The sequence below is a fragment of the Gymnoscopelus microlampas genome (assembly GCF_963454915.1).
Source record: "Gymnoscopelus microlampas genome assembly, chromosome: 7".
NCBI classification, from domain to species: domain Eukaryota; kingdom Metazoa; phylum Chordata; class Actinopteri; order Myctophiformes; family Myctophidae; genus Gymnoscopelus; species Gymnoscopelus microlampas.
In genome coordinates this window covers 53,666,098-53,688,378 of record NC_139944.1, presented here as the reverse complement: position 1 = coordinate 53,688,378, position 22,281 = coordinate 53,666,098, and the positions used below count along the sequence as shown (strand labels likewise).

Sequence of the window (22,281 nt, the reverse complement as noted above, 5' to 3'; positions counted from 1 at the left end):
GGGGAAAAAAGAGCAGACCAAGTAAACAAAAAAAAAGTATAATTTACTTGAGCACCTGCCCCCTCAAAATGTCTGTGCACGCCACTGTCTGAAGCAAGGGGCAAGTCTTAGATATTTACGATGAGACCGACAAAATGGCCAGAGTGACGCTGTTTTACCCTGCGCCGACCTGCGGTGTCAGAAAGAATTTATTTTAACGCAAGTGAATGGGTTTTTTGACAAACTTTAGACTAGATTTTCTTACTGTAATAAAAATTGTCATAAATTCTATATGCTTCCAGTCGCTAGTTTAAAGTCTTATTTCAATCATCAGGATATGCGTTTTGCTAAATTATGGTCCTATTTATTTTAAAATTGACGATAAAGTAGGCTATTCTCTAGGAGGGGCGAGATGATTTGATTGACAAGCTACACAACCAATAGCATTCATTCCCCGCCCCCCCCGCTCTTGATTGACAAGCTACCCAACCAATAATGGTCTGGTCTCATTCTGACGCGATATTGAAAGATGGCGGACCTACAGTTTTGGAACAATCGGCTTCATTTTCGGTCTGTAGAAAGCAGGGTAGTGGCTTTGTCCATCTCATTTATACAGTCTATGGTCTGAAGCCCATTCATTCCTGCATCACGCATGGACCTGCTGCTGCTGTGCTGTGCAGCAGATCAGTGACACAGAGACGGAGCCCACACAGTGATGCCTCACAGAGGTCAGACACTGGCCAGTGTCCAAAGCTCACACTACTGTCCGTGAACTATGACGCAACCCCCCCCCCACTGATCAAACAGAAACCACAAGACCACACAAGTAGGAGTGAAGTGTGTGGAAAAATGCAAGAGAAACTTATCTTGTCCCGTTTCTGTTAGTTATGTAATAGAGATGTGAAAAGCTGTTTCCATCAGAGTGAGGATAACCAGGTTTGTTTAACCGTTTAAGACCTGGCACGCGTCTTGTGTTGCATTTTTTAGACTTTACAGATTTTAGACTTTGGCTATTCAAAAATAGCAGATATACATTGTGAGCTTGTAGATCTGCTATTTTTGGCTAAAGTTCTCCTCAGAAAAGGGATGTTAGGGTTCAAGTGGTTAAGGTAAAAAAAAAAATCATATCACACAAAGATTTGGCGGACCCCCTGTAGTAACTCTGAGGACCCCCTAGGGGTCCCGGACCCCCTGTTGAAGACCCCTGCCCAAGACCCCTGCCCTAGCATCTATTGGCCATTTTAGGAATGTATATAATAACCGTGCATTGCCTGTATGCAACCGTTTTAACTGATTGCTGTTAACATGCAACTGTTTTAACTGTTTATGTCAACTTTATTGTTTTTTTCTTGTTGTTCTCATGTTATTTATATGTGTGTGTGTAATCTCGGCATCATTGTAAATGAGGTTCTCCCTCAATAATCTCTCCGAGAATCTTAAATTAAGGTTGAATGAATGAAAAAAGACACTGAACGATCGGGGAACAGGTTGTGGTTGCATCGTTGCCTCCGACATTCACACAATGTTTGTGTGAATGCAATCTGGCAACCCATCGGCAAATAAAAAGGAAAAACAGCGCCCTCTGCTGTTTTTCACTTATTCATTTGACTCTGGGCGGAGCCGGGGTTTTGGTCTGCCTTCATTCAGCCTTTCACTTCCGGTGGTGCGACTATGTTTTCATTCCCACTAACAATGTTTCTCCACGGAACACTTAACACCATTTCTCCCAAAGAACATGGATGGTTTTGGTTATAAGCCCACTTGTTTCTATGATGAAAGAACAAGTTAAAATGTCACTTAACTTTCCGTGGTTTTGTCGGCTCCGAGGACGCTATCGTTAAATGAGTTTCGGTTTGTTTCCAGTGGGGAAGCGAGCCGCACACATGTAAATCCCGCCCACTACATTTGATTGGGTAAAGCGCGGCCTGCTTCCTGATCTGAAGGCACGCCCACTCGTAGCCAATGTGCATGGGTTCTCAACATGGCTCCCGAACAGATTCAAGCGCAGCTATCAATCTGTTCCTGAGAGATTAGTCTGAATGTAACTCACTTTGGGTAAAAGCACTGTAAAAATGCAAACCATACTATTTTAACCCTTTAAGACCTGGGACGCGTCTGTGTCGCATTTTTAGACTTTACAGATTTTAGACTTTGGCTATTCAAAAATAGCAGATCTACAAGCTCATAGCGCGGCACCAAGTGCCGCGCTATGAGCTTGTAGATCTGCTATTCTTGAAAAATCTTTATTTTTTTTGCAAATCTTGAGATTTGAGTTAGAAAAGCGAACATTTGTAACTCAAATCTTTGCTTCTGGGGGATTCAACAGTTTTTTGAAAAAACTTATGTCGCCATAATATCAGTGGTTCTTTTTTTCCATGTCAAGGACCCCCAAAATGACATGTATTTGGCCACGGACCCCCATCTAAAAATATATGTTCCAGGGACCCCCAAAAGCAAAGATTCAAGTAAAACATTTTCGCTTTAAAACAATATATATTAAAAGATTTGCACACATTTTCACGATTGTTCAAAAATAGCCAAAGTGTAAAATAATGCTTTTTTTTAGCTCAAATCAATAAGTGACCCCGATGCTTCTTCAGGGCTTAAAGGGTTAAAAGACATACAGATAATTCATATTATATTGTAAAATCACAATATTCTTTCCATTATCGCAAAGCAAGAAACGACTTAAAACAAAGTTGATATATGGGAGAATCGTACCGCTCAAATTTAGAACCATGTGTTCCTGTGGCCTGAGGTTACGCTCCAACAATGTTTTGTTGGACATGAGAACTAAAAAGACTTTTTTCTTGTGATGTTATCAGGTAATGTAACGTCTGGAGCTCCTCCATGGGAAATAATGTGGGGTAAAGATGTAAAAAAGTGATGTATTGAGGCACCTAGTGCTGTTCTAAATCAAAGGCACATTGTCAGCTTTAGAGTTGAAGGCGGTACGACTGAGAATGAAGGGCCAGTTATCGTGTGTTTATCAGCCTTAACCCATTTAGACCGGGAACGCATCTCTGTCACTTTTTTTAGATTTATTTTGGGGCTATTCAAAAATAGCAGATCTACAAGCTCATAGCGCGGCACCGAGTGCCGCGCTATGAGCTTGTATATCTGCTATTGTTTTTTAAATCTTGAACATTTTAGCAAATCTTTGAATATGTATGTTTTTTTAAAGTGAACATTTTAAACTCAAATCTTTTGCTTCTGGGGGGGTCCCTGGAACAAAATAATTTAAGATGGGGGGTTCGCGGCCAAACACATATCTAAAAATGTTTTCTAAATCCTAACAGTATGTTGCTTTATCAGTGGTGCTCCATCTTTTTCATGCCAAGGACCCCCAACTATATGTATTTGGCCGCGGACCCCCATCTCAAAACATTTAGTTCCAGGGGACCAAAATGTTGGAGTTTAAAATGTTCGCTTTAAAAATATATATATAAATATTCAAAGATTTGCACACATTTTCACGAAAAAAATAGCAGATCTACAAGCGCTGTGAGCTTGTATATCTGCTATTATTTTAATAGCCAAAGACATCTAAAAGATGACACAGATGTGTTCCCGGTCTTAACGGGTTAATATGTTCTTGGTTTATGGAGCATGATGGCCCAGACTTCATTTCTGATGACACAGCACTAAGACAGAGAGGCAAGTCTCTCCTGTATGTTATGTGACTCTGTCTGTCTGGCAGAGAGTTATTTATCAGCACTTATAACTGACAGTTATGTCCTGGAACACATGAGAAGGAGGATGGACTGACTGCAAACTGAGCAACGTTTCTCTTTATATATTGCCGCTGTCGGGCTGAAACCTCATATCTCCACATATTATAACTTTTTATGTTTTGAAGCCTGTAAATCAATGCCCTGTAGGCCTATACGTGATCATACTAGAGCAGGGGTGCACCAAATTGTAGATCACGATCTACCGGTATATTTTAAAAATAGACCACATGGCATGCCCCTAAAAAAATACCAATTCAAATATATGAAAAAAATGTATAAACAAAAATCACAAAACTTTCTTTTTTTGGCAACTGCCACTTGATCGGCTATTTCAAATATTTGAAAAGCTCGTTTTTTTTTTTCACTCACTATTTACCATTCCCTGTGCGTTTTGTCTTATATGCAACGCCAGCACCGCTATTCCAAAGCTCCCTCAGGTATGTTTTTCAATTATTTTCAGCAATGGGATAATACTTTCTTTTGGGTGGGTAGATCATGTAGGTTAATGAAATAATGGAGAAGCAAGCTTTTATTGGATTTGGATTTTGGATTTTTTTCTTCCAATCCACTTTATTTATAGAGCACATTTAAAAACAACAGTGTTGAACCAAAGTGCTGTACACTTAGTAAAATATTAAAATAAACAAGAGAACACACACAATTAACAGGACAACGATTAACACAATGCCTGGGGGAAGCAGCAGCTTCTCAATCTGAATTTTCAAACGCCGAGGAGAACAAGTGAGTTTTCAAATGTGATTTAAACACAGGCAGGGTTTGAGACACTCTAACATGGGGTGGCAGTTTGTTCCACAGTGTGGGCGCTATGGGGGAAAATTATCTATCTCCCCGTGTTTTCAACTTTGTTGCTGGGACCTTAAGGAGTGACTGGTCAGTAGACCTCAAGACCCTTGTACCATTATTGGGAGGTAGAAGTTCCGAAATGTATAATGATGCCAGCCCATTTAAAGACTTAAAGACAAACATTAAAGTCTTAAACTGAATCCTGTAGCGAACAGGGAGCCAGTGTAGGGAGGCAAGAATAGGGGAGATGTTTCTTATATATCAATTTATACACGAATCCACGGAGCGCTGCCCTGTAGGTGGCGCAGCCATTGCCGCGGTGTCAGACTCGGTCAGCTGCTGTCACGCGGTGTCAGTCAGCTGCTGTCACTGACTTCTCACGTTACTCTTTTACCTGCTTTTTGCTAACTTTTACTAACACTAACTTTACAAAGATGTACAGAAAGTGGGGACGAACCTGTGTGGTTTATGGCTGCTCCAACAGCCAAGCAGGTAAAGAGTAACGTCAACAACAGACGGACAGAACCGTGACAGCAGCTGACCGAGTCTGACACCTCAGCAATGGCGCCGCCACCTACAGGGCAGCGCTCCGTGGATTCGTGTATAAACACGAAAGACGTCTTCATCGACTAAATTGATTAGTCTGATTATTAACCACTTAATGGGGTGGTGGAGCCTTTCTGTGGTCAAGTATGTCTGTGGGTCTTATGAATATTTAACCAAAGAAAAGTATTAAAACCAGCTTGTTGTGACTAATTGGAACACAGGTTATTTTTTTACCCCCATTTCCTGAAAAGTGACCCGTTTTAGACATTACAGTACAACAGGGGTCTTCGACAGGGGGTCCGGGACCCCTAGGGGGTCCTCAGAGTTACTACAGGGGGTCCGCCAAATCTTTGTGTGATAAGATTTTTTTTTTTTACCTTAACCACTTGAACCCTAACATCCCTTTTCCTGAGGAGAACTTTAGCCAAAAAGCTAAAGCCAAAAATAGCCGATCTGCTATTTTTGGCTGAAAATGTTGATTTTTGGCCTGAAAACGTTGAAGACCCCTGGCTTATTCTATATAGGAGGGTCTAAGTCAGTGTCTGATCATATGAATATCAAAAATCTAAATATTGAAACATGCAACTATTAAAAAAACTGTCAGTTGTTTGCACACAAAAAGCCAGATTTAATGAAATAACCCCCTTTCAGTAATGGATGGCTTATCCTCAGACTGACACCTGGGTTTTTCAAATTAATTCTGGAGTCAGGCATGAGTTAAGAGCTGCTTAATATAGCCATGGATTTGTTTAAACAATGGGGTTATTGAACGTAGGCCAGACGCCACATCAGCTGAGCATAGAACCATTTATTTATCCCTTCCAATTAGCTTCTGATGTGTGTGTGTGACTTGTTGAAACAAAACCAGCATTAGACTACACACCAACACACACACACACACACACACACACACACACACACACACACACACACACACACACACACACACACACACACACACACACACACACACACACACACACACACACACACACACACACACACATAGTGAGCTTTACAGTACCCAGGGTTAAATGAGGCAAACCATGGATCATAACTTTACCTCAAATGCCCTCTTGTATTCTCTGGAGTATTGCCCACACATACTGTATAAACATACTTAGCATACATTAGAGTTAAGCTGAGAAACGGACACGTTCATGGAAACAGAGGCTGGTGTTTGAAATAAAAGGAGAGAGGAAAGAAAACGTTTAATCCAAGGGGTCTTCAACAGGGGGTCCGGGACCCCTAGGGGGTCCTCAGAGTTACTACAGGGGGTCCGCCAAATCTTTGTGTGACATGATTATTGTATTACCTTAACCACTTGAACCCTAGCATCCCTTTTCTGAGGAGAACTTAAGCCAAAAATAGAAATAGCCGATCTACAAGCTCACAACGCCTCGCGCTGCGAGGCGTTGTGAGCTTGTAGATCGGCTATTTTTGGCATAGAGGTATAGGTGTAGAGGGGAAAAAAGAGCAGACCAAGTAAACAAAAAAGGTTTAATCTGAAACACAATTTTATACAATATAGAGGGGGGTCCCTGCTTCATCTCTCTCTCAGCTAGGGGGTCCTTTGCCTGAAAACGTTGAATACCCCTGCTTTAATCCATTCAATCCGGGAAACGCATCTGTGTCATTTGAAAGATTTCTTTGGCTATTCAAAAATAGCAGATCTACAAGCTCATAACATTAATCATGTTGGATCCACATGGCTCCAATGTCCAACTAGGACGTGATGTTGTCCAGCCTGTGAGGTCGGTCAGTCTATGACAGGGGTCTTCAACGTTTTCAGGCCAAGGACCCCTTAGCTGAGAGAGACGAAGCAGGGACCCCCACTACATATTGTATAAAATTGTGTTGCAGATAAAAAAATCTTCATAGATTTCATAGATAGCTTCATAGACTGTATTTTCAGACATTAACCACTTAAACCGTCAATACTTAGTAAACTTGAACTTTAGCTCTATACTTGGTCTGCTCTTCCCCCCCCCCCCTCTACACCAAACCTCTTGACCGAAAATAGCCGATCTACAAGAACTTGTAGATCGGCTATTTTAGGGGATTTTTCCCCCTCAGAATAGGGATTCTAGGGTTCAAGTTGTTCATGTAAAAAAGACGTTCCTATCACACAAATATTTTGCGGCCCCCCCTGTAGTAACTCTGAGGACACCCTAGGGGCCACGGACCCCCTGTTGAAGACCCCTGGTCTATGACTATGACATCTATGATGTATGACTCCAAAGCCCCCGATCAGATCAGAGCCCTTTGACTTACGTTCTTCTAACACTGGTTCTCAAACGCTTTCAAGTCAAGGACCTCCAGATTGATATGGACCCACATCTGAAAATGTTTTGTGCCAGAGAGAAGATTTATGTAAAAAAAAAAATCTAAATCAGTGCTTTTCAACCTTTTTCATGCCAAGGACCCCTAAATATATTATACACATTTGGCCGCAGACCCCCATCTGAAAATGTTGTGCCAGGGACCCCCAGAAGCAAAGATTTGAGTTAAAATGTTCGCTTTAGAAATATATATATATATTCAAAGATATGCACACATTTTCAAGATTTTTCAAAAATAGCAGATCTACAAGCTCATAGCGCGGCACTCGGTGCTGCGCTATGAGCTTGTATATCTGCTATTTTTGAATAGCCAAAGCTACGTGGTTAAAAATGATTGTGATGCTATGTTAACTACTTTTGCTGGGGACCCCCTGGTACCCCCTCAAGGACCACTGGTGGTCCCCGGACCACTGGTTGAGAACCACCGATCTGAATAATTCAACATTTTCCAAATGTTGGCTATTTAAAAAAAAATAGCAGATGTACAAGCTCGCGGTGCGGCTCGAAGCGACACGGTGTGAGCTAGTAGATCTGCTATTTTTTAATGTATAAATGGATAAAGTGGTTAGAATTATTATGATGCCATTTTAACTACTTTTTCTGGGACCCCCCCTGGTTTAAAAAAAGCTCTTAAGAAAGCAGACGCATCAAGCAGTCTTTACTCAAATGAAAGAAACATCACGGTGGTGTAATACTCCTCCTCCTCCAAATGTCCTTTTTTTTTTCCTTTCTTCCAATGTACTTTTTTGAAAACCCCCAAAATAGCCCAAATTAAAGTGACATTTTACATTTTCATTTTCCCACCTGATGCAGTGGAAACATAACCAGCCCCCCCCCCCCCCCCCCCCCCGAGGCTCTGTGGCAAGTCCCCAGCGATTATATCCTCCATATTATTCTGTCTTAACATGACATTATTTATTTTAACTAATAAAAACGTTACTAGCTGCCAGACTTAACCCATTGAGACCTGAAGCCGATTCTATACATGTCTCCTAAATCTCAACAGTTTTCTGAAAAAACGTATGTTTCTATATCAGTGGTGCTCAAACTTTTTCATGTCAAGGACCCCCAAAATTATATGTATTTGGCCGCGGACCCCCATCAAAATATCTTGTTCCAGGGACCCCCAGAAGCAAAGATTTGAGTTGAAAATGTTTCGCTTTAAAAATATATTATTCAAAGATTTGCACACATTTTCACGATTTTTCAAAAATAGCAGATCTACAATCTCATAGCGCGGCACTCGGTGCCGCGCTATGAGCTTGTATATCTGCTATTTTTGAATAGCCCAAAGTGTAAAATAATGCTTTTTAGCTCAAATCTAAAAATGACACAGTTCCAGGTCTTAATGGGTTAATATTGGCGAGACCGCCGCCGCCGGCAGCGGCTGCTGCTGTAGCAGCACTGCGTATTCGCTGTTGCCGGGCAGAAAACCTCTTATCTCCATTTTTTTGAGTGGTGCCAACCACTCCTAGTATATCTGACTTTGTCCGTGTGTCCGTCCGTATGTATGTATGTATGTATGTCCAATAAACAAACATTGATGACAACATCAATACGGGGCTCATCAAAGGCACCACTCTCTTCACACAGGGTGTGATTTTTTTTCTTCACTTTTTAGTTTTTTTTTGTAAATGAATACCCTGCTACTTCATCAGACCACAGCGTCACACAAAAGTAGCAAAAATAGCCAAAAATAAATCTAAAATGCTATTTGCTTTTATTTTTTCCAAGTGAACCGTTGGTTAAGTAAGTGTGTGTGGGGTTTTATGAATATTTGCACCAATGAAAAATATTAACAAGAGCTTTGTTGACTAAACCACAGGGGGTCCGGGACCCCTAAAAAAATAGCAGATCTACAAGCTCACAACGCCTCGCAGCGCGAGGCGTTGTGAGCTTGTAGATCTGCTATTTTTTTTTGGCAAAGAGGTATTAGGTGTAGAGGGGTGGGAAAAAAGAGCTGACCGAAAAAGTTTAATCTGGAACACAATTTTATATAATATAGAGGGGGGGGTCCCTGCTTCATCTCTCTCAGCTAGGGGGGTCCTTGGCCTGGAAAACGTTGAAGACCCCTGGGCTAAACAATAACTACATTAGATCCATTTTGAACACAGATATACATTTTTTTAAATTATTTTTTTAACCATTTTCTGAAAGTTAAAAAAAAATAAAAAAAATCTGAAAGTAAAAAAAAAAAAAACATACTCTGAAAGTTTAAAAAAAAAAAACATTTTCTGAAAGTTTTTTTTAAAAAACATTTTCTGAAAGTTTTTTTTCTTTTTTACCATTTTCTAAGAGTTTTTTTTTAAAGCATTTTCTGAAAGTTTTTTTTTTTAAGCATTTTCTAAAAGTTTTTTTTCTCTTTTTTACCATTTTCTAAGAGTTTTTTTTTAAAGCATTTTCTGAAAGTTTTTTTTTTCTTTTTACCATTTTCTGAAAGGTTTTGTTTTGGACATACGAGGTTTCCGCCCGTCAGAGACGATATACGTCATGTCAAAGACAGTAGTGCCATGGGGAACTTTTTGGGAGGGGAAAAGAAATGTGGAGGGAAATTCCACTTTTACGATCCAGACTGCTTAACAACTAACTACTAAATATAATGAGAGCTGCATAAGAGTGATGACTCTTCGTACATTATGAAACCTGTGCAGTGGTGGACAGTAGTAGTGAGAAGTAACATTTACTTGCGTACTGTACTTAAAGGGGATATATTTTCACTTTCAAACATGTTTGGGGTCGTTTTAACGTGTATTCGGGCTTCACCCCAGACAGTTTTTAAGATGCTTTTAAGTTTTTAAAGGAATATTTCACTTTCAAAAACATGTTTGGGTCATTTTATTGTCTACTCAGGCTTTTGGGAGCACCCTGGACAGCTTTTAAGTTGCTTGATTCAGCATTTAGATATTTGATATTCATTTGATCAGACACGCCCCCTTCCTATACAAACCCATTGTAACTTCAAACTCCATTTTAACCGTGATAGATTCATTGAAAACACCCGTCCTTGGTTCTGGTGACTGATATTGTCCTTCTAATACTTTTTTCATTTTCCCCAAAAAATGTTAGAAATAAATGAAAAGGGTTAATTGAAAAAACACGGTCTCCTCGCGTATTAGAAGGACAATATCAGTCACCAGAACCAAGGACGGGTGTTTTCAATGAATCTATCAGTTGCTAATATTTGACCAGAAGTATCTTGTACTTTAACTCATTAAAGACCTAGAACGCATCTGTGTCACTTTTTTGATTTGAGCTAAAAAGCATTATTTTACACTTTGGCTATTCAAAAATAGCAGATCTACAAGCTTGTAGATCTGCTATTTTTGAAAAATCACGATTTTTTTTTTGCAAATCTTTGAATATATATATTTTTAAAGCGAACATTTGTAACTCAAATCTTTGCTTCTGGGGGGTCCCTGGAACAAAAAACAAGATTAAATTATATACAATTTTGGGGGTCCTTGACATGAAAAAGTTTGAGAACCACTGATATAGCAACGTAGGTTTTTTCAAAAAACGGTTAGGATTTAGAAGACATTTTGCAGAATCGGAACCTCAGTTTAACTCAAGTTCTGGGATGGAGTACGTTGTCCACAGCGGTGATGAAATGTGAGGTGACTATACGCTGACCCTTAACTTAAAGAAGAAGGTGGTTCCTTTATATAATAACATACACACTTATTGACAGAAGTATCGACAGACGGAGTGAAACAGATCTGTTTTGTTTATTTTCTGCACCAAGGTCAGATAACTCATTGTTTTCACACCCTTATCTTTTTGACCTATTTTGTTGTGCGTTTGTCTGTGTTTTTTTTTTCTTTCTTTTAGCTCAGTAAGATGTTCTTCCTGTTCCCTGACCCTCACTTTAAGAAGACCAAGCACAAGTGGAGGATCATTAGTCCAACGCTGTTGGCAGAGTACGCCTACACACTGAGGATAGGGGTAAGTACTGGTAGGCCCGTCACAATCCACATCGTCTTCTGGTGTTAGATGCCTTGGTTAGCGTGTCACTTAGCACAGTGGGCGTGGTAGCGTGGCGTCCTTCTCAAACGTTTTGCGGAGCTCCTTCGCGGCCACTTGTAGCTCGGCATCAGTGGTGGAAAAAGTACTCAAATTCTTTACTTAAGTAAAAGTACCAATACTGCAATATAGAAGTACTCTGTTACAAGTAAAAGTCCAGAATTACAAATGTACAAAAGTGTTGGCATCAAAATGTAATAACCAAAAGTAAAAGTACTAAAATGTTTGAAAATAGCAGATCTACAAGCTCACAACGTGTCGCACCGCGACGCGTTGTGAGCTTGTAGATCTGCTATTTTCAAATAGCCTAGGTATAAAATAGTGCTAAAGTGGTTAATGTATGTTTCATAATATCATAATTTATATCTGCATAGTAACTAAAGTTTTCAAATAATTGTAGTGGAGTAAAAGTACAATATTTGCCTCTGAGATGTAGTGGAGTAGAAGTAAAAGTATAGACAATTGGAAATACTCCAGTAAAGTAAAAGTACCTCAAAATTGTACTTAAGTACAGTACTTGAGTAAATGTACTTAGTTACTTAACACCACTGCTCGGCATGTGTTTTCAACAGAGCAGTCAGGGCCTGGGATCCATGCTCCATGCTGTTTGGTACTTGATCAGGTCCCCCGTACCTGTAGAGTACAAATGGAGGAGTAAAGGGTTTATTTGGTTCCATTTGTACTTTACAGTTACAGACCCTCAAAAGTCCAATTTGGTTAAATATTAATGACTTTGCTGAGGACCCCCTGGAATCCCCTCAAGGACCCCCCCTGGGGGTCCCCGCCCCGGACCCCACTTTGAGAACCACTGGTCTACACCATAGACTGTAAAAAAGAATGGACAAAGCCACTCCCCTGCTTTCTACAGAACGAAAATGAAGCCGATAGTTCAGAAACGTGCATTCCTCCATCGTTAATATATACAGTTGGCCACGCCGGAACTCAAACGCTATTGGTTGAGACCAGACACGTGACCAGCGAACCGGAAAACAACCCCCAAAAATGCTATTGGTTGGGTAGCTTGTCAATCAAGAGTAGGGCGGGGAATGAATGCTATTGGTTGTGTAGGTTGTCAGTCAAATCATCCCGCTCCTCCTGGAGCATAGCCTACTTTATCGTCAATTTTAGAATAAATGGGACCATAATTTAGCAAAACGCATATCATGATGATTGAAAGGAGACTTTAAACTAGCGACTGGAAGCATATAGAATTTATGACAATTTTTATTACGGTAAGAAAATCTAGTCTAAAGTTTGTCAAAAACCCATTCACTTGCGTTAAAATAAATTATTTCTGACACTGCAGGTAAAACAGCGCCACTCTGGCCATTCATAAGCTTCCGTGTTGGCCTCATCGTAAATATCCAAGCCTTGCCCCTTGGTCTACACCCTTCTCAAGAGCATCTGTAGGGGTTGACAGTGATGGCAGAGGGACTACATGGGGGGAGAATTGGCATGACGCCTATATTGGGACAAAATTAAAAAAAAGGAAAAAGATAATTTGCTTGGCTGAGTGAAAGAATACTGAAGTACAGGTTGAGTTCATGGGGACACAAAGAGGAGTTATGTTAGAATTATGTCTTTCTCGGTTTGGTTCCCCTGTTTGTGCACACACAGCATTTTACACCCAGTGTTTCTGTTTCTCAAAACTTTTTTTTTGGCTCAGGGTTACCCCTGTAAATAACCTTTTTCATCCCACGACACCACCTGAATTACATTGTTACTTAAAAACCCTGAAGAAGCATCTGGGTCACTTTTTGATTTGAGCTAAAAAAGCATTATTTTACACTTTGGCTATTCAAAAATAGCAGATCTACAAGCTCATAGTGCGGCACCGAGTGCCGCGCTATGAGCTTGTAGATCTGCTATTTTTGAAAAATCGTGAAAATGTGTGCAAATCTTTTAATATATATTGTTTTAAAGCGAAAATGTTTTACTTGAATCTTCGCTTTTGGGGGTCCCTGGAACATATATTTTCAGATGGGGGGTCCGTGGCCAAATACACGTCATTTTGGGGGTCCTTGACATGGAAAAAAGAACCACTGATATTATGGCGACATAAGTTTTTTCAAAAAACTGTTGAATCCCCCAGAAGCAAAGATTTGAGTTACAAATGTTCGCTTTTCTAACTCAAATCTCAAGATTTGCAAAAAAAATAACGATTTAAAAAAAATAGCAGATCTACAAGCTTATATATCTGCACCCTGACAAGCACTTGGAATGTAGGAGTTACATTTAGTTTCATTCGGTTCCACAGATAAATATTGTAAAAAATAGCCCATGTACAAGATCGTATATTTTCATTATTTTTTGGTAATATATATATTGAATTTTCTTTTTATAGCATAGCTTTCTTTGACGTAGTAATGGACTATTACTGTCTTGTATTTCAGCTAAAGTACTTACAAGTCATCAAAGGGAGTTAAAAGACTTAGCGAGCGGCAGGCACACTTACATTTTCGTGGAAATGCTGTTTATAGTTTCTATTTGTTTAATTTTTGACGTATTGAAAAGGTCTTAAAAGACCTTAAATTGTCACTTTAGTAATGTGCAGATATACCCTGTATACATTTATACTGTATGTTGGTTTGTTTACTGTTGAGTGAGAAAACAATGTTGCACATTAATAAGCTAATTATCTGCTAATTACCCCCCCCCCCCAAAAATAAAATAAAAAATCATGTGGGGACCCTCTGGGAGTCCCCGACCCTTAGTTTTAGAACCACCGTGCTCATCCTGGCCTCATGAAAAGGTAACAGCAATGAGTTAACTTTAACACGCAGTGTTAAAGTGGAAGTCTGTGCCATTGTTGAATTTTCCAAGAAATCTATATTCTTGTAACGCTATCTTGTCTGCACTCCAAAGCAAACACCACTGACATCTAGGTGATTAGCCTCCGTGTCGGCTGTAGGTTATTTTTACTCTGCTTTTTTTTTTGTTGAGGGAACGCTGCCCAAAGATCTGAGCAACGTCAGTCAGGCTTGAGTGATTTGAAGATGAAATAAAGGTTTTTGTTTGTGCCATCCGATGAAGCAGGGCCCCCCTCTATATTGTATAAAATTGTGTTTCAGATCATACTTTTTTTGTTTACTTGGTCTGCTCTTTTTTTCCCTCTACACCTACACCTCTTTTTCAAAAATAGCAGATCTACAAGCTCACAACGCCTCGCAGCGCGAGGCGTTGTGAGCTTGTAGATCTGCTATTTTTGGCTAAAGTTCTCCTCAGAGAAGGGATGCTAGGGTTCAAGTGGTTAATGTAAAAAGAAAAATCATATCACACAAAGATTTGGCGGACCCCCTGTAGTAAATCTGAGGACCCCCTAGGGTATTGGTTCTCAAAGTGGGGTCCGGGGACCCCCAGGGGTACTTAAGGGGGTTCCAGGGGGTCCCCAGCTAAATGATGGACAGGGACCAAATGGACCCCTATGGGTCTGTAACTCTGAGAGTGTACAAATGGAACCAAATGGACCATTTAACGGGTCCATTTGGTTCCATTTGTACACTCTCAGAGTTAAATTAACATTGATTTTACAATATAAATTGGGGTCCCAGAGACATACATGCCATTACATGGGGGTCCGTAGCCTAATGCATGTCAAACTGGGGGTCCTTGAAATTAAAATGTTTGAAATCACTGCTAGAGAGCCGTAAAAATCTTCTATTATGGGGCTTATCTTTTCAAATGGGGGTCCGCGGTCTAATAAGTGTCTATTTGGAGGTCCTTGGCACGAAAAAGTTTGAGAACCACTGCCCTAGGGGTCCCGGACCCCCTGTTGAAGACCCCTGACTTAACCCATTAGGACCTGAGGCCGATTCTACAAAATGTCTTCTAAATCCTAACTGTTTTTTGAAAAAGACTTATGTTGCTATGTCAGTGGTTCTCAAACATTTGTCCTGTCAAGGACCCCCAAAATGCATATGTATTTGACCGCCGACCTCCATCTCAAAATATGTTGTTCCAGGGACCCCTCGGAAGCAAATATTTGAGTTACAAATGTTCACTTGAAAAAAATTGTGACGCTGTAGTATGATGGGCATTAATTTACGGAAACAAAACAAACACATAAATATATTAGAGATACAAGGTTTTTGTCTTGACTGCAGCGATGCATGTTTGTCATTTTCATGCTCTTAACCCATTGAGACCTGAAGCCGATTCTACAAATGTCTCCTAAATCTCAGCAGTTTTCTGAAAAAACGTATGTTTCTATATCAGTGGTGCTCAATCTTTTTCATGTCAAGGACCCCCAAAATTATATGTATTTGGCCGCCAACCCCCATCAAAATATTGTGTTCCAGGGACCCCCCAGAAGCAAAGATTTGAGTTAAAAACGTTCACTTTAAAAATCTATATATTCAAAGATTTGCACACATTTTCACGATTTTTCAAAAATAGCAGATCTACAAGCTCATAGCGCGGCACTCGGTGCCGCGCTATGAGCTTGTATATCTGCTATTTTTGAATAGCCCAAAGTGTAAAATAATACTTTTTAGCTCAAATCTAAAAATGACACAGTTCCAGGTCTTAATGGGTTAAATAATGTGCTTTGTGTTTTAGGTCATGAGTTATTGTCAAGTCAAGTCACCTTTTATTTGTAAAAGCACATTTAAAAACAACAGAGGTTGACCCAAAGTGCTTTCCATTCACAATAGCATCATAACGACCACATGAAATACAACATAGTAAAAGAAACATAAAAGCAGATACATCATGATTAAAAAGAAACATAAAAAGCAATAAAAAAAAAATACCATTCAATGACCAGAGTAGGCCATAAGTTAATTATAGCCCTCAGACTGAGCTGAAGGCAATGGGAGAAGAGGTGGATTTTTAGGGTGGATTTAAACCCAGGGGTCTTCAACAGGGGGTCCGGGACCCCTAGGGGGTCCTCAGAGCTACTACAGGGGGTCCGCCAAATCTTTGTGTGATATGATTTTTTTTTTTTTACATTAACCACTTGAACCCTAACATCCCTTTTCTGGAGGAAAACTTAAAGGAGGAGTTCACCAAAAAAATGACTTATTTTCTATCAATTGCACACCCCATGAAGCCTTGAATCCATGGATTCTTTTTTGTTTTTGTGGCATTCCTAAGCTAATAATTTGATTCCCGTCTCCTACCGGCTAATGTATCCGGTAGGAGACACAAAGTAGATTATTTGTGTCTCCTACCGGAAATACACACAGTCATCAAATTATTGTCTTAGGAATGCCACAAAAACTAAAATAAATCCATGAAATCAAGGCTTCATGGGGTGTGTAATTGATAGAAAATGAAGGTGAACTCCTCCTTTAAGCCAAAAATAGCAGATCTACAAGCTGTGAGCTTGTAGATCTGCTATTTTTGGCAAAGACTTATAGGTGTAGAGGGAAAAAAGAGCTGCAAAAGTTGATCTGAAACGCAATTTTATACAATATAGAGGGGGTCCACAAGCTCACATGCTATTTTTGGCGAATGTTCCCCGCAGAATGGGGATACCGGGGTTCAAGTGGTTAACCGTAAAGTATAACGTTATTTTCAATCTGTCATAATGGAAACGGATATGACAAAGTAACAATGTAAAAATTATGGGGTGCCATGGATGAAGACATTATTTACAGGGGTGCCCTGAGCCAAAAATGTTTGAGAACCCCTGCTCCAGTGTACACTAATTGGTGCGTTCTCCCGATTGGTCGCAGGGTTTGGTGTACACTAATTGGTGTGTTCTCCCGATTGGTTGTTGCAGGGTTTGGTGTACACCAACACAGACGTGGAGGAAGTGCACATCTGGATCGTGAAGCACTTCACTGAACATCCGCTGTTCACGCGTGTTCCTGACGAACAACTGGTATGATGAGAACGATTTTATAGTCTGATTATCAAGTCTGTTGCTGTTAAACAAATAACTGTGTAACCCGGAAGACAATTGTATTTTCGTAGTCGCATAAATTCATGATTTTATATTTGTTTATTACACGGCTTGGTTGATTGGGTTGATTGGTTTTTGCCGTATCCAACATGGTAACCATGTAAACACAATGTCATTTACAGCCAAACATTTGCTTTCGAGAATGTTTTTTGAAAACATTTGAAGCGAGAAATAAGACAATGCAGTAACCAAATATTGATCCTATTTGATCAGCAACTTTTAAGTGAAAATAGCCGATCTACAAGCTCACAACGCGTCGATGTAGATATATAGGCTAATACTATCTACAAGCTCACAAGCATTTTCAAATGGACGAAATGTATATAGGGCTGAAGTGGTTACTGTATGTATACTTGGTTACTTTACACCACTGTGAGAGAGAGGCTCGCGTCGCATTGATATTGATATTCAGACAAAATCTGTCACTTGATGCGTTTCAAATCGTATTGTTTGATCGGCTGGTGATATAACTTAACAGTCACAAGGTATTTATAAAACATACTTGTGTGGATGACGGTGACAGAGAATTTGAATGAAGTCTTTGAGGACGCGCTGCGCACTTCTGTGTTGCTCGCACGGACGATGTGTCAGCCCGTACGACATGTGGCGAGCGGCCACGACCGCGGTCCACGCTCCGCGCTTTTTATCTTTTACTTTTTGTTACTGATGTTATGTTAACCCTTTAAGACCTGGGACGCGTCTGTGTCGCATTTTTAGACTTTACAGATTTTAGACTTTGGCTATTCAAAAATAGCAGATCTACAAGCTCATAGCGCGGCACAGAGTGCCGCGCTATGAGCTTGTAGATCTGCTATTTTTGAAAAATCGGTATTTTTTTTTGCAAATCTTTAGATTTGAGTTAGAAAAGCGAACATTTGTAACTCAAATCTTTGCTTCTGGGGGATTCAACAGTTTTTTGAAAAAACTTATGTCGCCATAATATCAGTGGTTCTTTTTTCCATGTCAAGAACCCCCAAAATGACGTGTGTTTGGCCACGGACCCCCATCTAAAAATATATGTTCCAGGGACCCCCAAAAGCAAAGATTCAAGTAAAACATTTTCGCTTTAAAACAATATATATTAAAAGATTTGCACACATTTTCACGATTCTTCAAAAATAGCAGATCTACAAGCTCATAGTGCGGCACTCGGTGCCGCACTATGAGCTTGTAGATCTGCTATTTTTGAATAGCCAATGTGTAAAATAATGCTTTTTAGCTCAAATCGAAAAGTGACCCAGATGCTTCTTCACGGCTTAAAGGGTTAAACCTAAATGTTAAAAAAGGATTGATCAAGTGATACCACTCAAACAGAGAACATAACCTCTCCAGAATCATAGTCAACAAAGTTTCACAGCGTGCTGCTGGGTAGAACTGCTGGAGGTGGAGAACTGGAATGGAGTGCTTTGATCGGAGCGTCTGATCGGTCATTTTCGCTGCGATCCGATTCGATCCGATCTCCATTTTTTTAGCTGATATCGAGCCGATATCCGATCGGTTAATGGGATCGTGGCATCTCTATCCCTCATAGCCAGATGTGGTATATTGCTCCACTGGAAGAGCCCTAACCCTCCCAGTGTGTCATCATAGTTAAAAGATTTGTCAACGTTTCTCCATTTGGAAAACATTAAACACACCGTTAGAGGTTCGTCGAAAAACTTTTACAGAACCTGGGACCCATTTCTTTTGTATATTAATTAATTAACCACAATGTAATTAAGGACTAGCAATCCCCCCCTCTATAATGTTTACCTTTTGTACTTATTTTTCACCATTATTTGTTCAACAAAAATATATATTTGCATGAGTTCATTCATTTATTCTACTGCCCCCTCTTAACCCATTAAGACCTGGAACGCATCTGTGTCACTTTAGATTTCTTTGGCTATTGAAAAATAGCAGATATACAAGCTCGTAGCGCGGCACCGAGTGCCACGCTACGAGCTTGTAGATCTGCTATTTTTCAAAAATCGTGAAGATTATTTTTTTCCGAAAAATGGTTAGGATTTAGATTTTTTTTAGACGCGGCCTCAGGTCTTAACACATCGGGTACCAATACATAGTAGCGCTCCGGTGCCGTTCACGGTCTGAACCTTGATTTCAGTCTTTTTGTTTTTTTCGTTTTTCTCCGCGCGGGCGGGGCTAGAGCAGCTCTGGGAGCACCCATTGTAATCCTGCGAAGGAAGTGCCAGATCGCTCACCGGAAACAAAAATATGGCTCCCATCCCTGCTTCCTGTCTATTTTCCAAAATAAAACGCCTATATCTCCGAATCTGTTTCCTGTGGGGAAAAGCGGTCATGCGCGGTTTGCGATCCCCCCCCCGCTGTAACGTGCGAGTGAAATGTTATCGATCCAGGCTGTAGCCAGGGTCATGGCACAACATGAATGGATGCTTTTTTTTACGTGGATTTGCTCGTCGTGGACGCGGAAGCTGTAAACAGCAAAGCGCAGTCAATGGGGAGAATGCTGGCACCAAAGGTAAGTTGTTATGAAAAAATGCTGGCACCCGATGTGTTAATGTGTTAAAATGGGGGGAAAAAAAAGCAAATCATAATATGTGGTTGTTTGACAGGCTGAGGACGTCATCGTCAGTCGTCTGGGGACATGTACAGAGGAAGGGAAGAAGGTTCAGAGGAACGGTGGGAAGAACTTCTTAGCAGTGTTCCGGAGGGTAGAAGATCCGAACTAAAGACCTTAACGGTTTAGGAGTGGTGTTCTGATGTAATAAACCCTCTATAGACGCATGGAGGATCATAGATGGATGAGTGGTTCTCAAACATTTGAGGGACCCCCGCAGTATTTGGCCGCGATGGACCACTGTACATAGATGACCAAAACACTGCCACTGTGTGTGTGTGTGTGTGTGTGTGTGTGTGTGTGTGTGTGTCGTATTGTGGACCAATCACAACAGGTTCAGCTTATTGACGTACAGGTGTGTTCACTCACACACTCAATGGACTCGTTCACACTTACCTGAAGTGTTAGGGTTTTTATTATTTAGATGTTCATATATTTTATATTGTGATTTCAAAACTTTTTTCTCTTTCTTTAATGCTTAAAGGTAGGGTAAGTGATTTTCTTTGGTTAAAATAAGTGTTAAATAGCTCTATATTGTGATAGTAATCATTGCTATAGAGTGTTTGTTCAGTAAAAGGAGTCTCCTTGTCTCTCCATCTCTTTATAAAACAGAAAATGCATTTTCAGTTTAATTTCCAATCAGGATAGAGAACTCAATCAGGATACAGATTAAACAAGTGAAATTGGAAGTAATGACACTAAGAAATTAGCAGGCAAAATTGGAACTGGAACACTAAAAAAATGAAGCTTAAAAATGGGTACTTTCTGATTGGCTGAGCTTTTGACACCTACCCGAAAAATGTATTTTCTGTTTATTAAAGAGCTGGAGAGACGGGGAGACTCCTGTTACTGAACAAACACTCTATAGCAATGATTACTATCAGAATATAGTGCTTTAACCTTTTAACAAAATACTTTTTGTTTTAACCCAAAAATATCGCTTACCCTACCTTTACACATTCACTGCCAGGTATTAGTTATTTAATAAATCCGCCACTGCCAGCGGTTTTACCTTATTTTGAGTCTTTTTTTGTTGACGATCCAAACGATGTCTCAGTAGAAGGACGGGTTTCTCCTTTCCACCGAAAAAAAAAACCTTGTGATCGTCCGTTCTGTAGTTATCGGCGGTTGAATATGGCTTGTTTTCACCAAAAACGCAGTCTGGGAGAAGAAATCTGAGATAAATGTGTTTTTATGAATAAATGTAGTGGACTGGGTGATTATTATTTTGTTGGATAACGTCGTTTCCGGGTGGATCCTTCTCTCGAAGTCAAGGCATCATTCATAGGTGGGTGAAGAGCGCCCTCTAGCGCAGTGGTTTTCAACCTTTTTCATGCCAAGGACCCCTAAATTGATATACATTTGGCCGCGGACCCCCATCTGAAAATATGTTGTGCCAGGGACCCCCAGAAGCAAAGATTTGAGTTAAAAATGTTCGCTTTAAAAATATATATATTCGAAGATTGCACACATTTTCACGATTTTTCAAAAATAGCCAAAGCTAAGTGGTTAAAATGATTGTGACGATATGTTAACTAATTTCCCTGGGGACCCCCTGGTATCCCCCTAAGGACCACTGGTGGTCCTCGGACCACTGGTTGAAAACCATTGCTCTAGCGTAATCACTAAAAACATGATTTTTTTTAATGATGACGTAATATTACGACTTTGGCAGTGAAGCGTTGGATTTTAGATGACGTAATATTACGTCCGGCAGTCGATGTGTTAAAGGGCAAGACCGCTTTGGTAGAGGTTTGGGTTGTGTAGTTACCTTGCCATGGTGTAACTCCAAAGGTGAACGGGAAATCAAAAATAATTGCTCCATTGATTAGAAATTGATAATTCAAAATATGCTCCTCATTGACTTACATTGTACGGTGAAACAGCTCTCAAAGTCACTCTGTTAGCATGTAAACAAACGCAAACCTTCATTGCTGATTCAGACAATATAGAACATCACCAAACCCAGTACTGTTTTTTTTTATTTATAAAAATGAAAATTATTTTTTAATTCTGGTCCACCTTTGGAGTTGCATCATGGCAAGGTAACTAACTACACAACCCAAACCTCTACCAAAGTGGTCTTGCCCGTTAACATCTCTTCGTTGCTCATACATCTTTGGGGCATGGAAAATAAATATTTGACCATTTGCATTATTATGTTTTATTTATTTTTTTATAATGCATTCATGGTGTATTTGATTTCCAGTTAAAGAAACAAATGTAGTGCCAGCGTTTTAACTAAAGGGATAAATAAACATTTTGTTTTGTTTGTTGGGACATTGTCTGAACATAATGAGCAAAGTGAAATATGTCTTCATTAATTACCTGAAATTATAGTCAAATACACAGATGTTCTTTTGTCCTCAT

General features: G+C 40.0%; 1 protein-coding gene across 1 annotated transcript in view; it reads left to right on the top strand.

Annotated features, from left to right (window-relative positions):
* Positions 1-21,894, top strand: part of LOC311049222 (tRNA (guanine-N(7)-)-methyltransferase-like) — a 28,566-nt gene extending 6,672 nt beyond the window's left edge. The window contains exons 4-6 of the mRNA XM_084062719.1: positions 11,234-11,347; positions 17,151-17,252; positions 19,907-21,894. Coding sequence (XP_083918845.1) covers positions 11,234-11,347; positions 17,151-17,252; positions 19,907-20,023 — 333 coding nt within the window. The 3' untranslated portion in view covers positions 20,024-21,894. The remainder of the gene's footprint in view (positions 1-11,233; positions 11,348-17,150; positions 17,253-19,906) is intronic.
* The last annotated feature ends 387 nt before the right edge of the window (positions 21,895-22,281 follow it).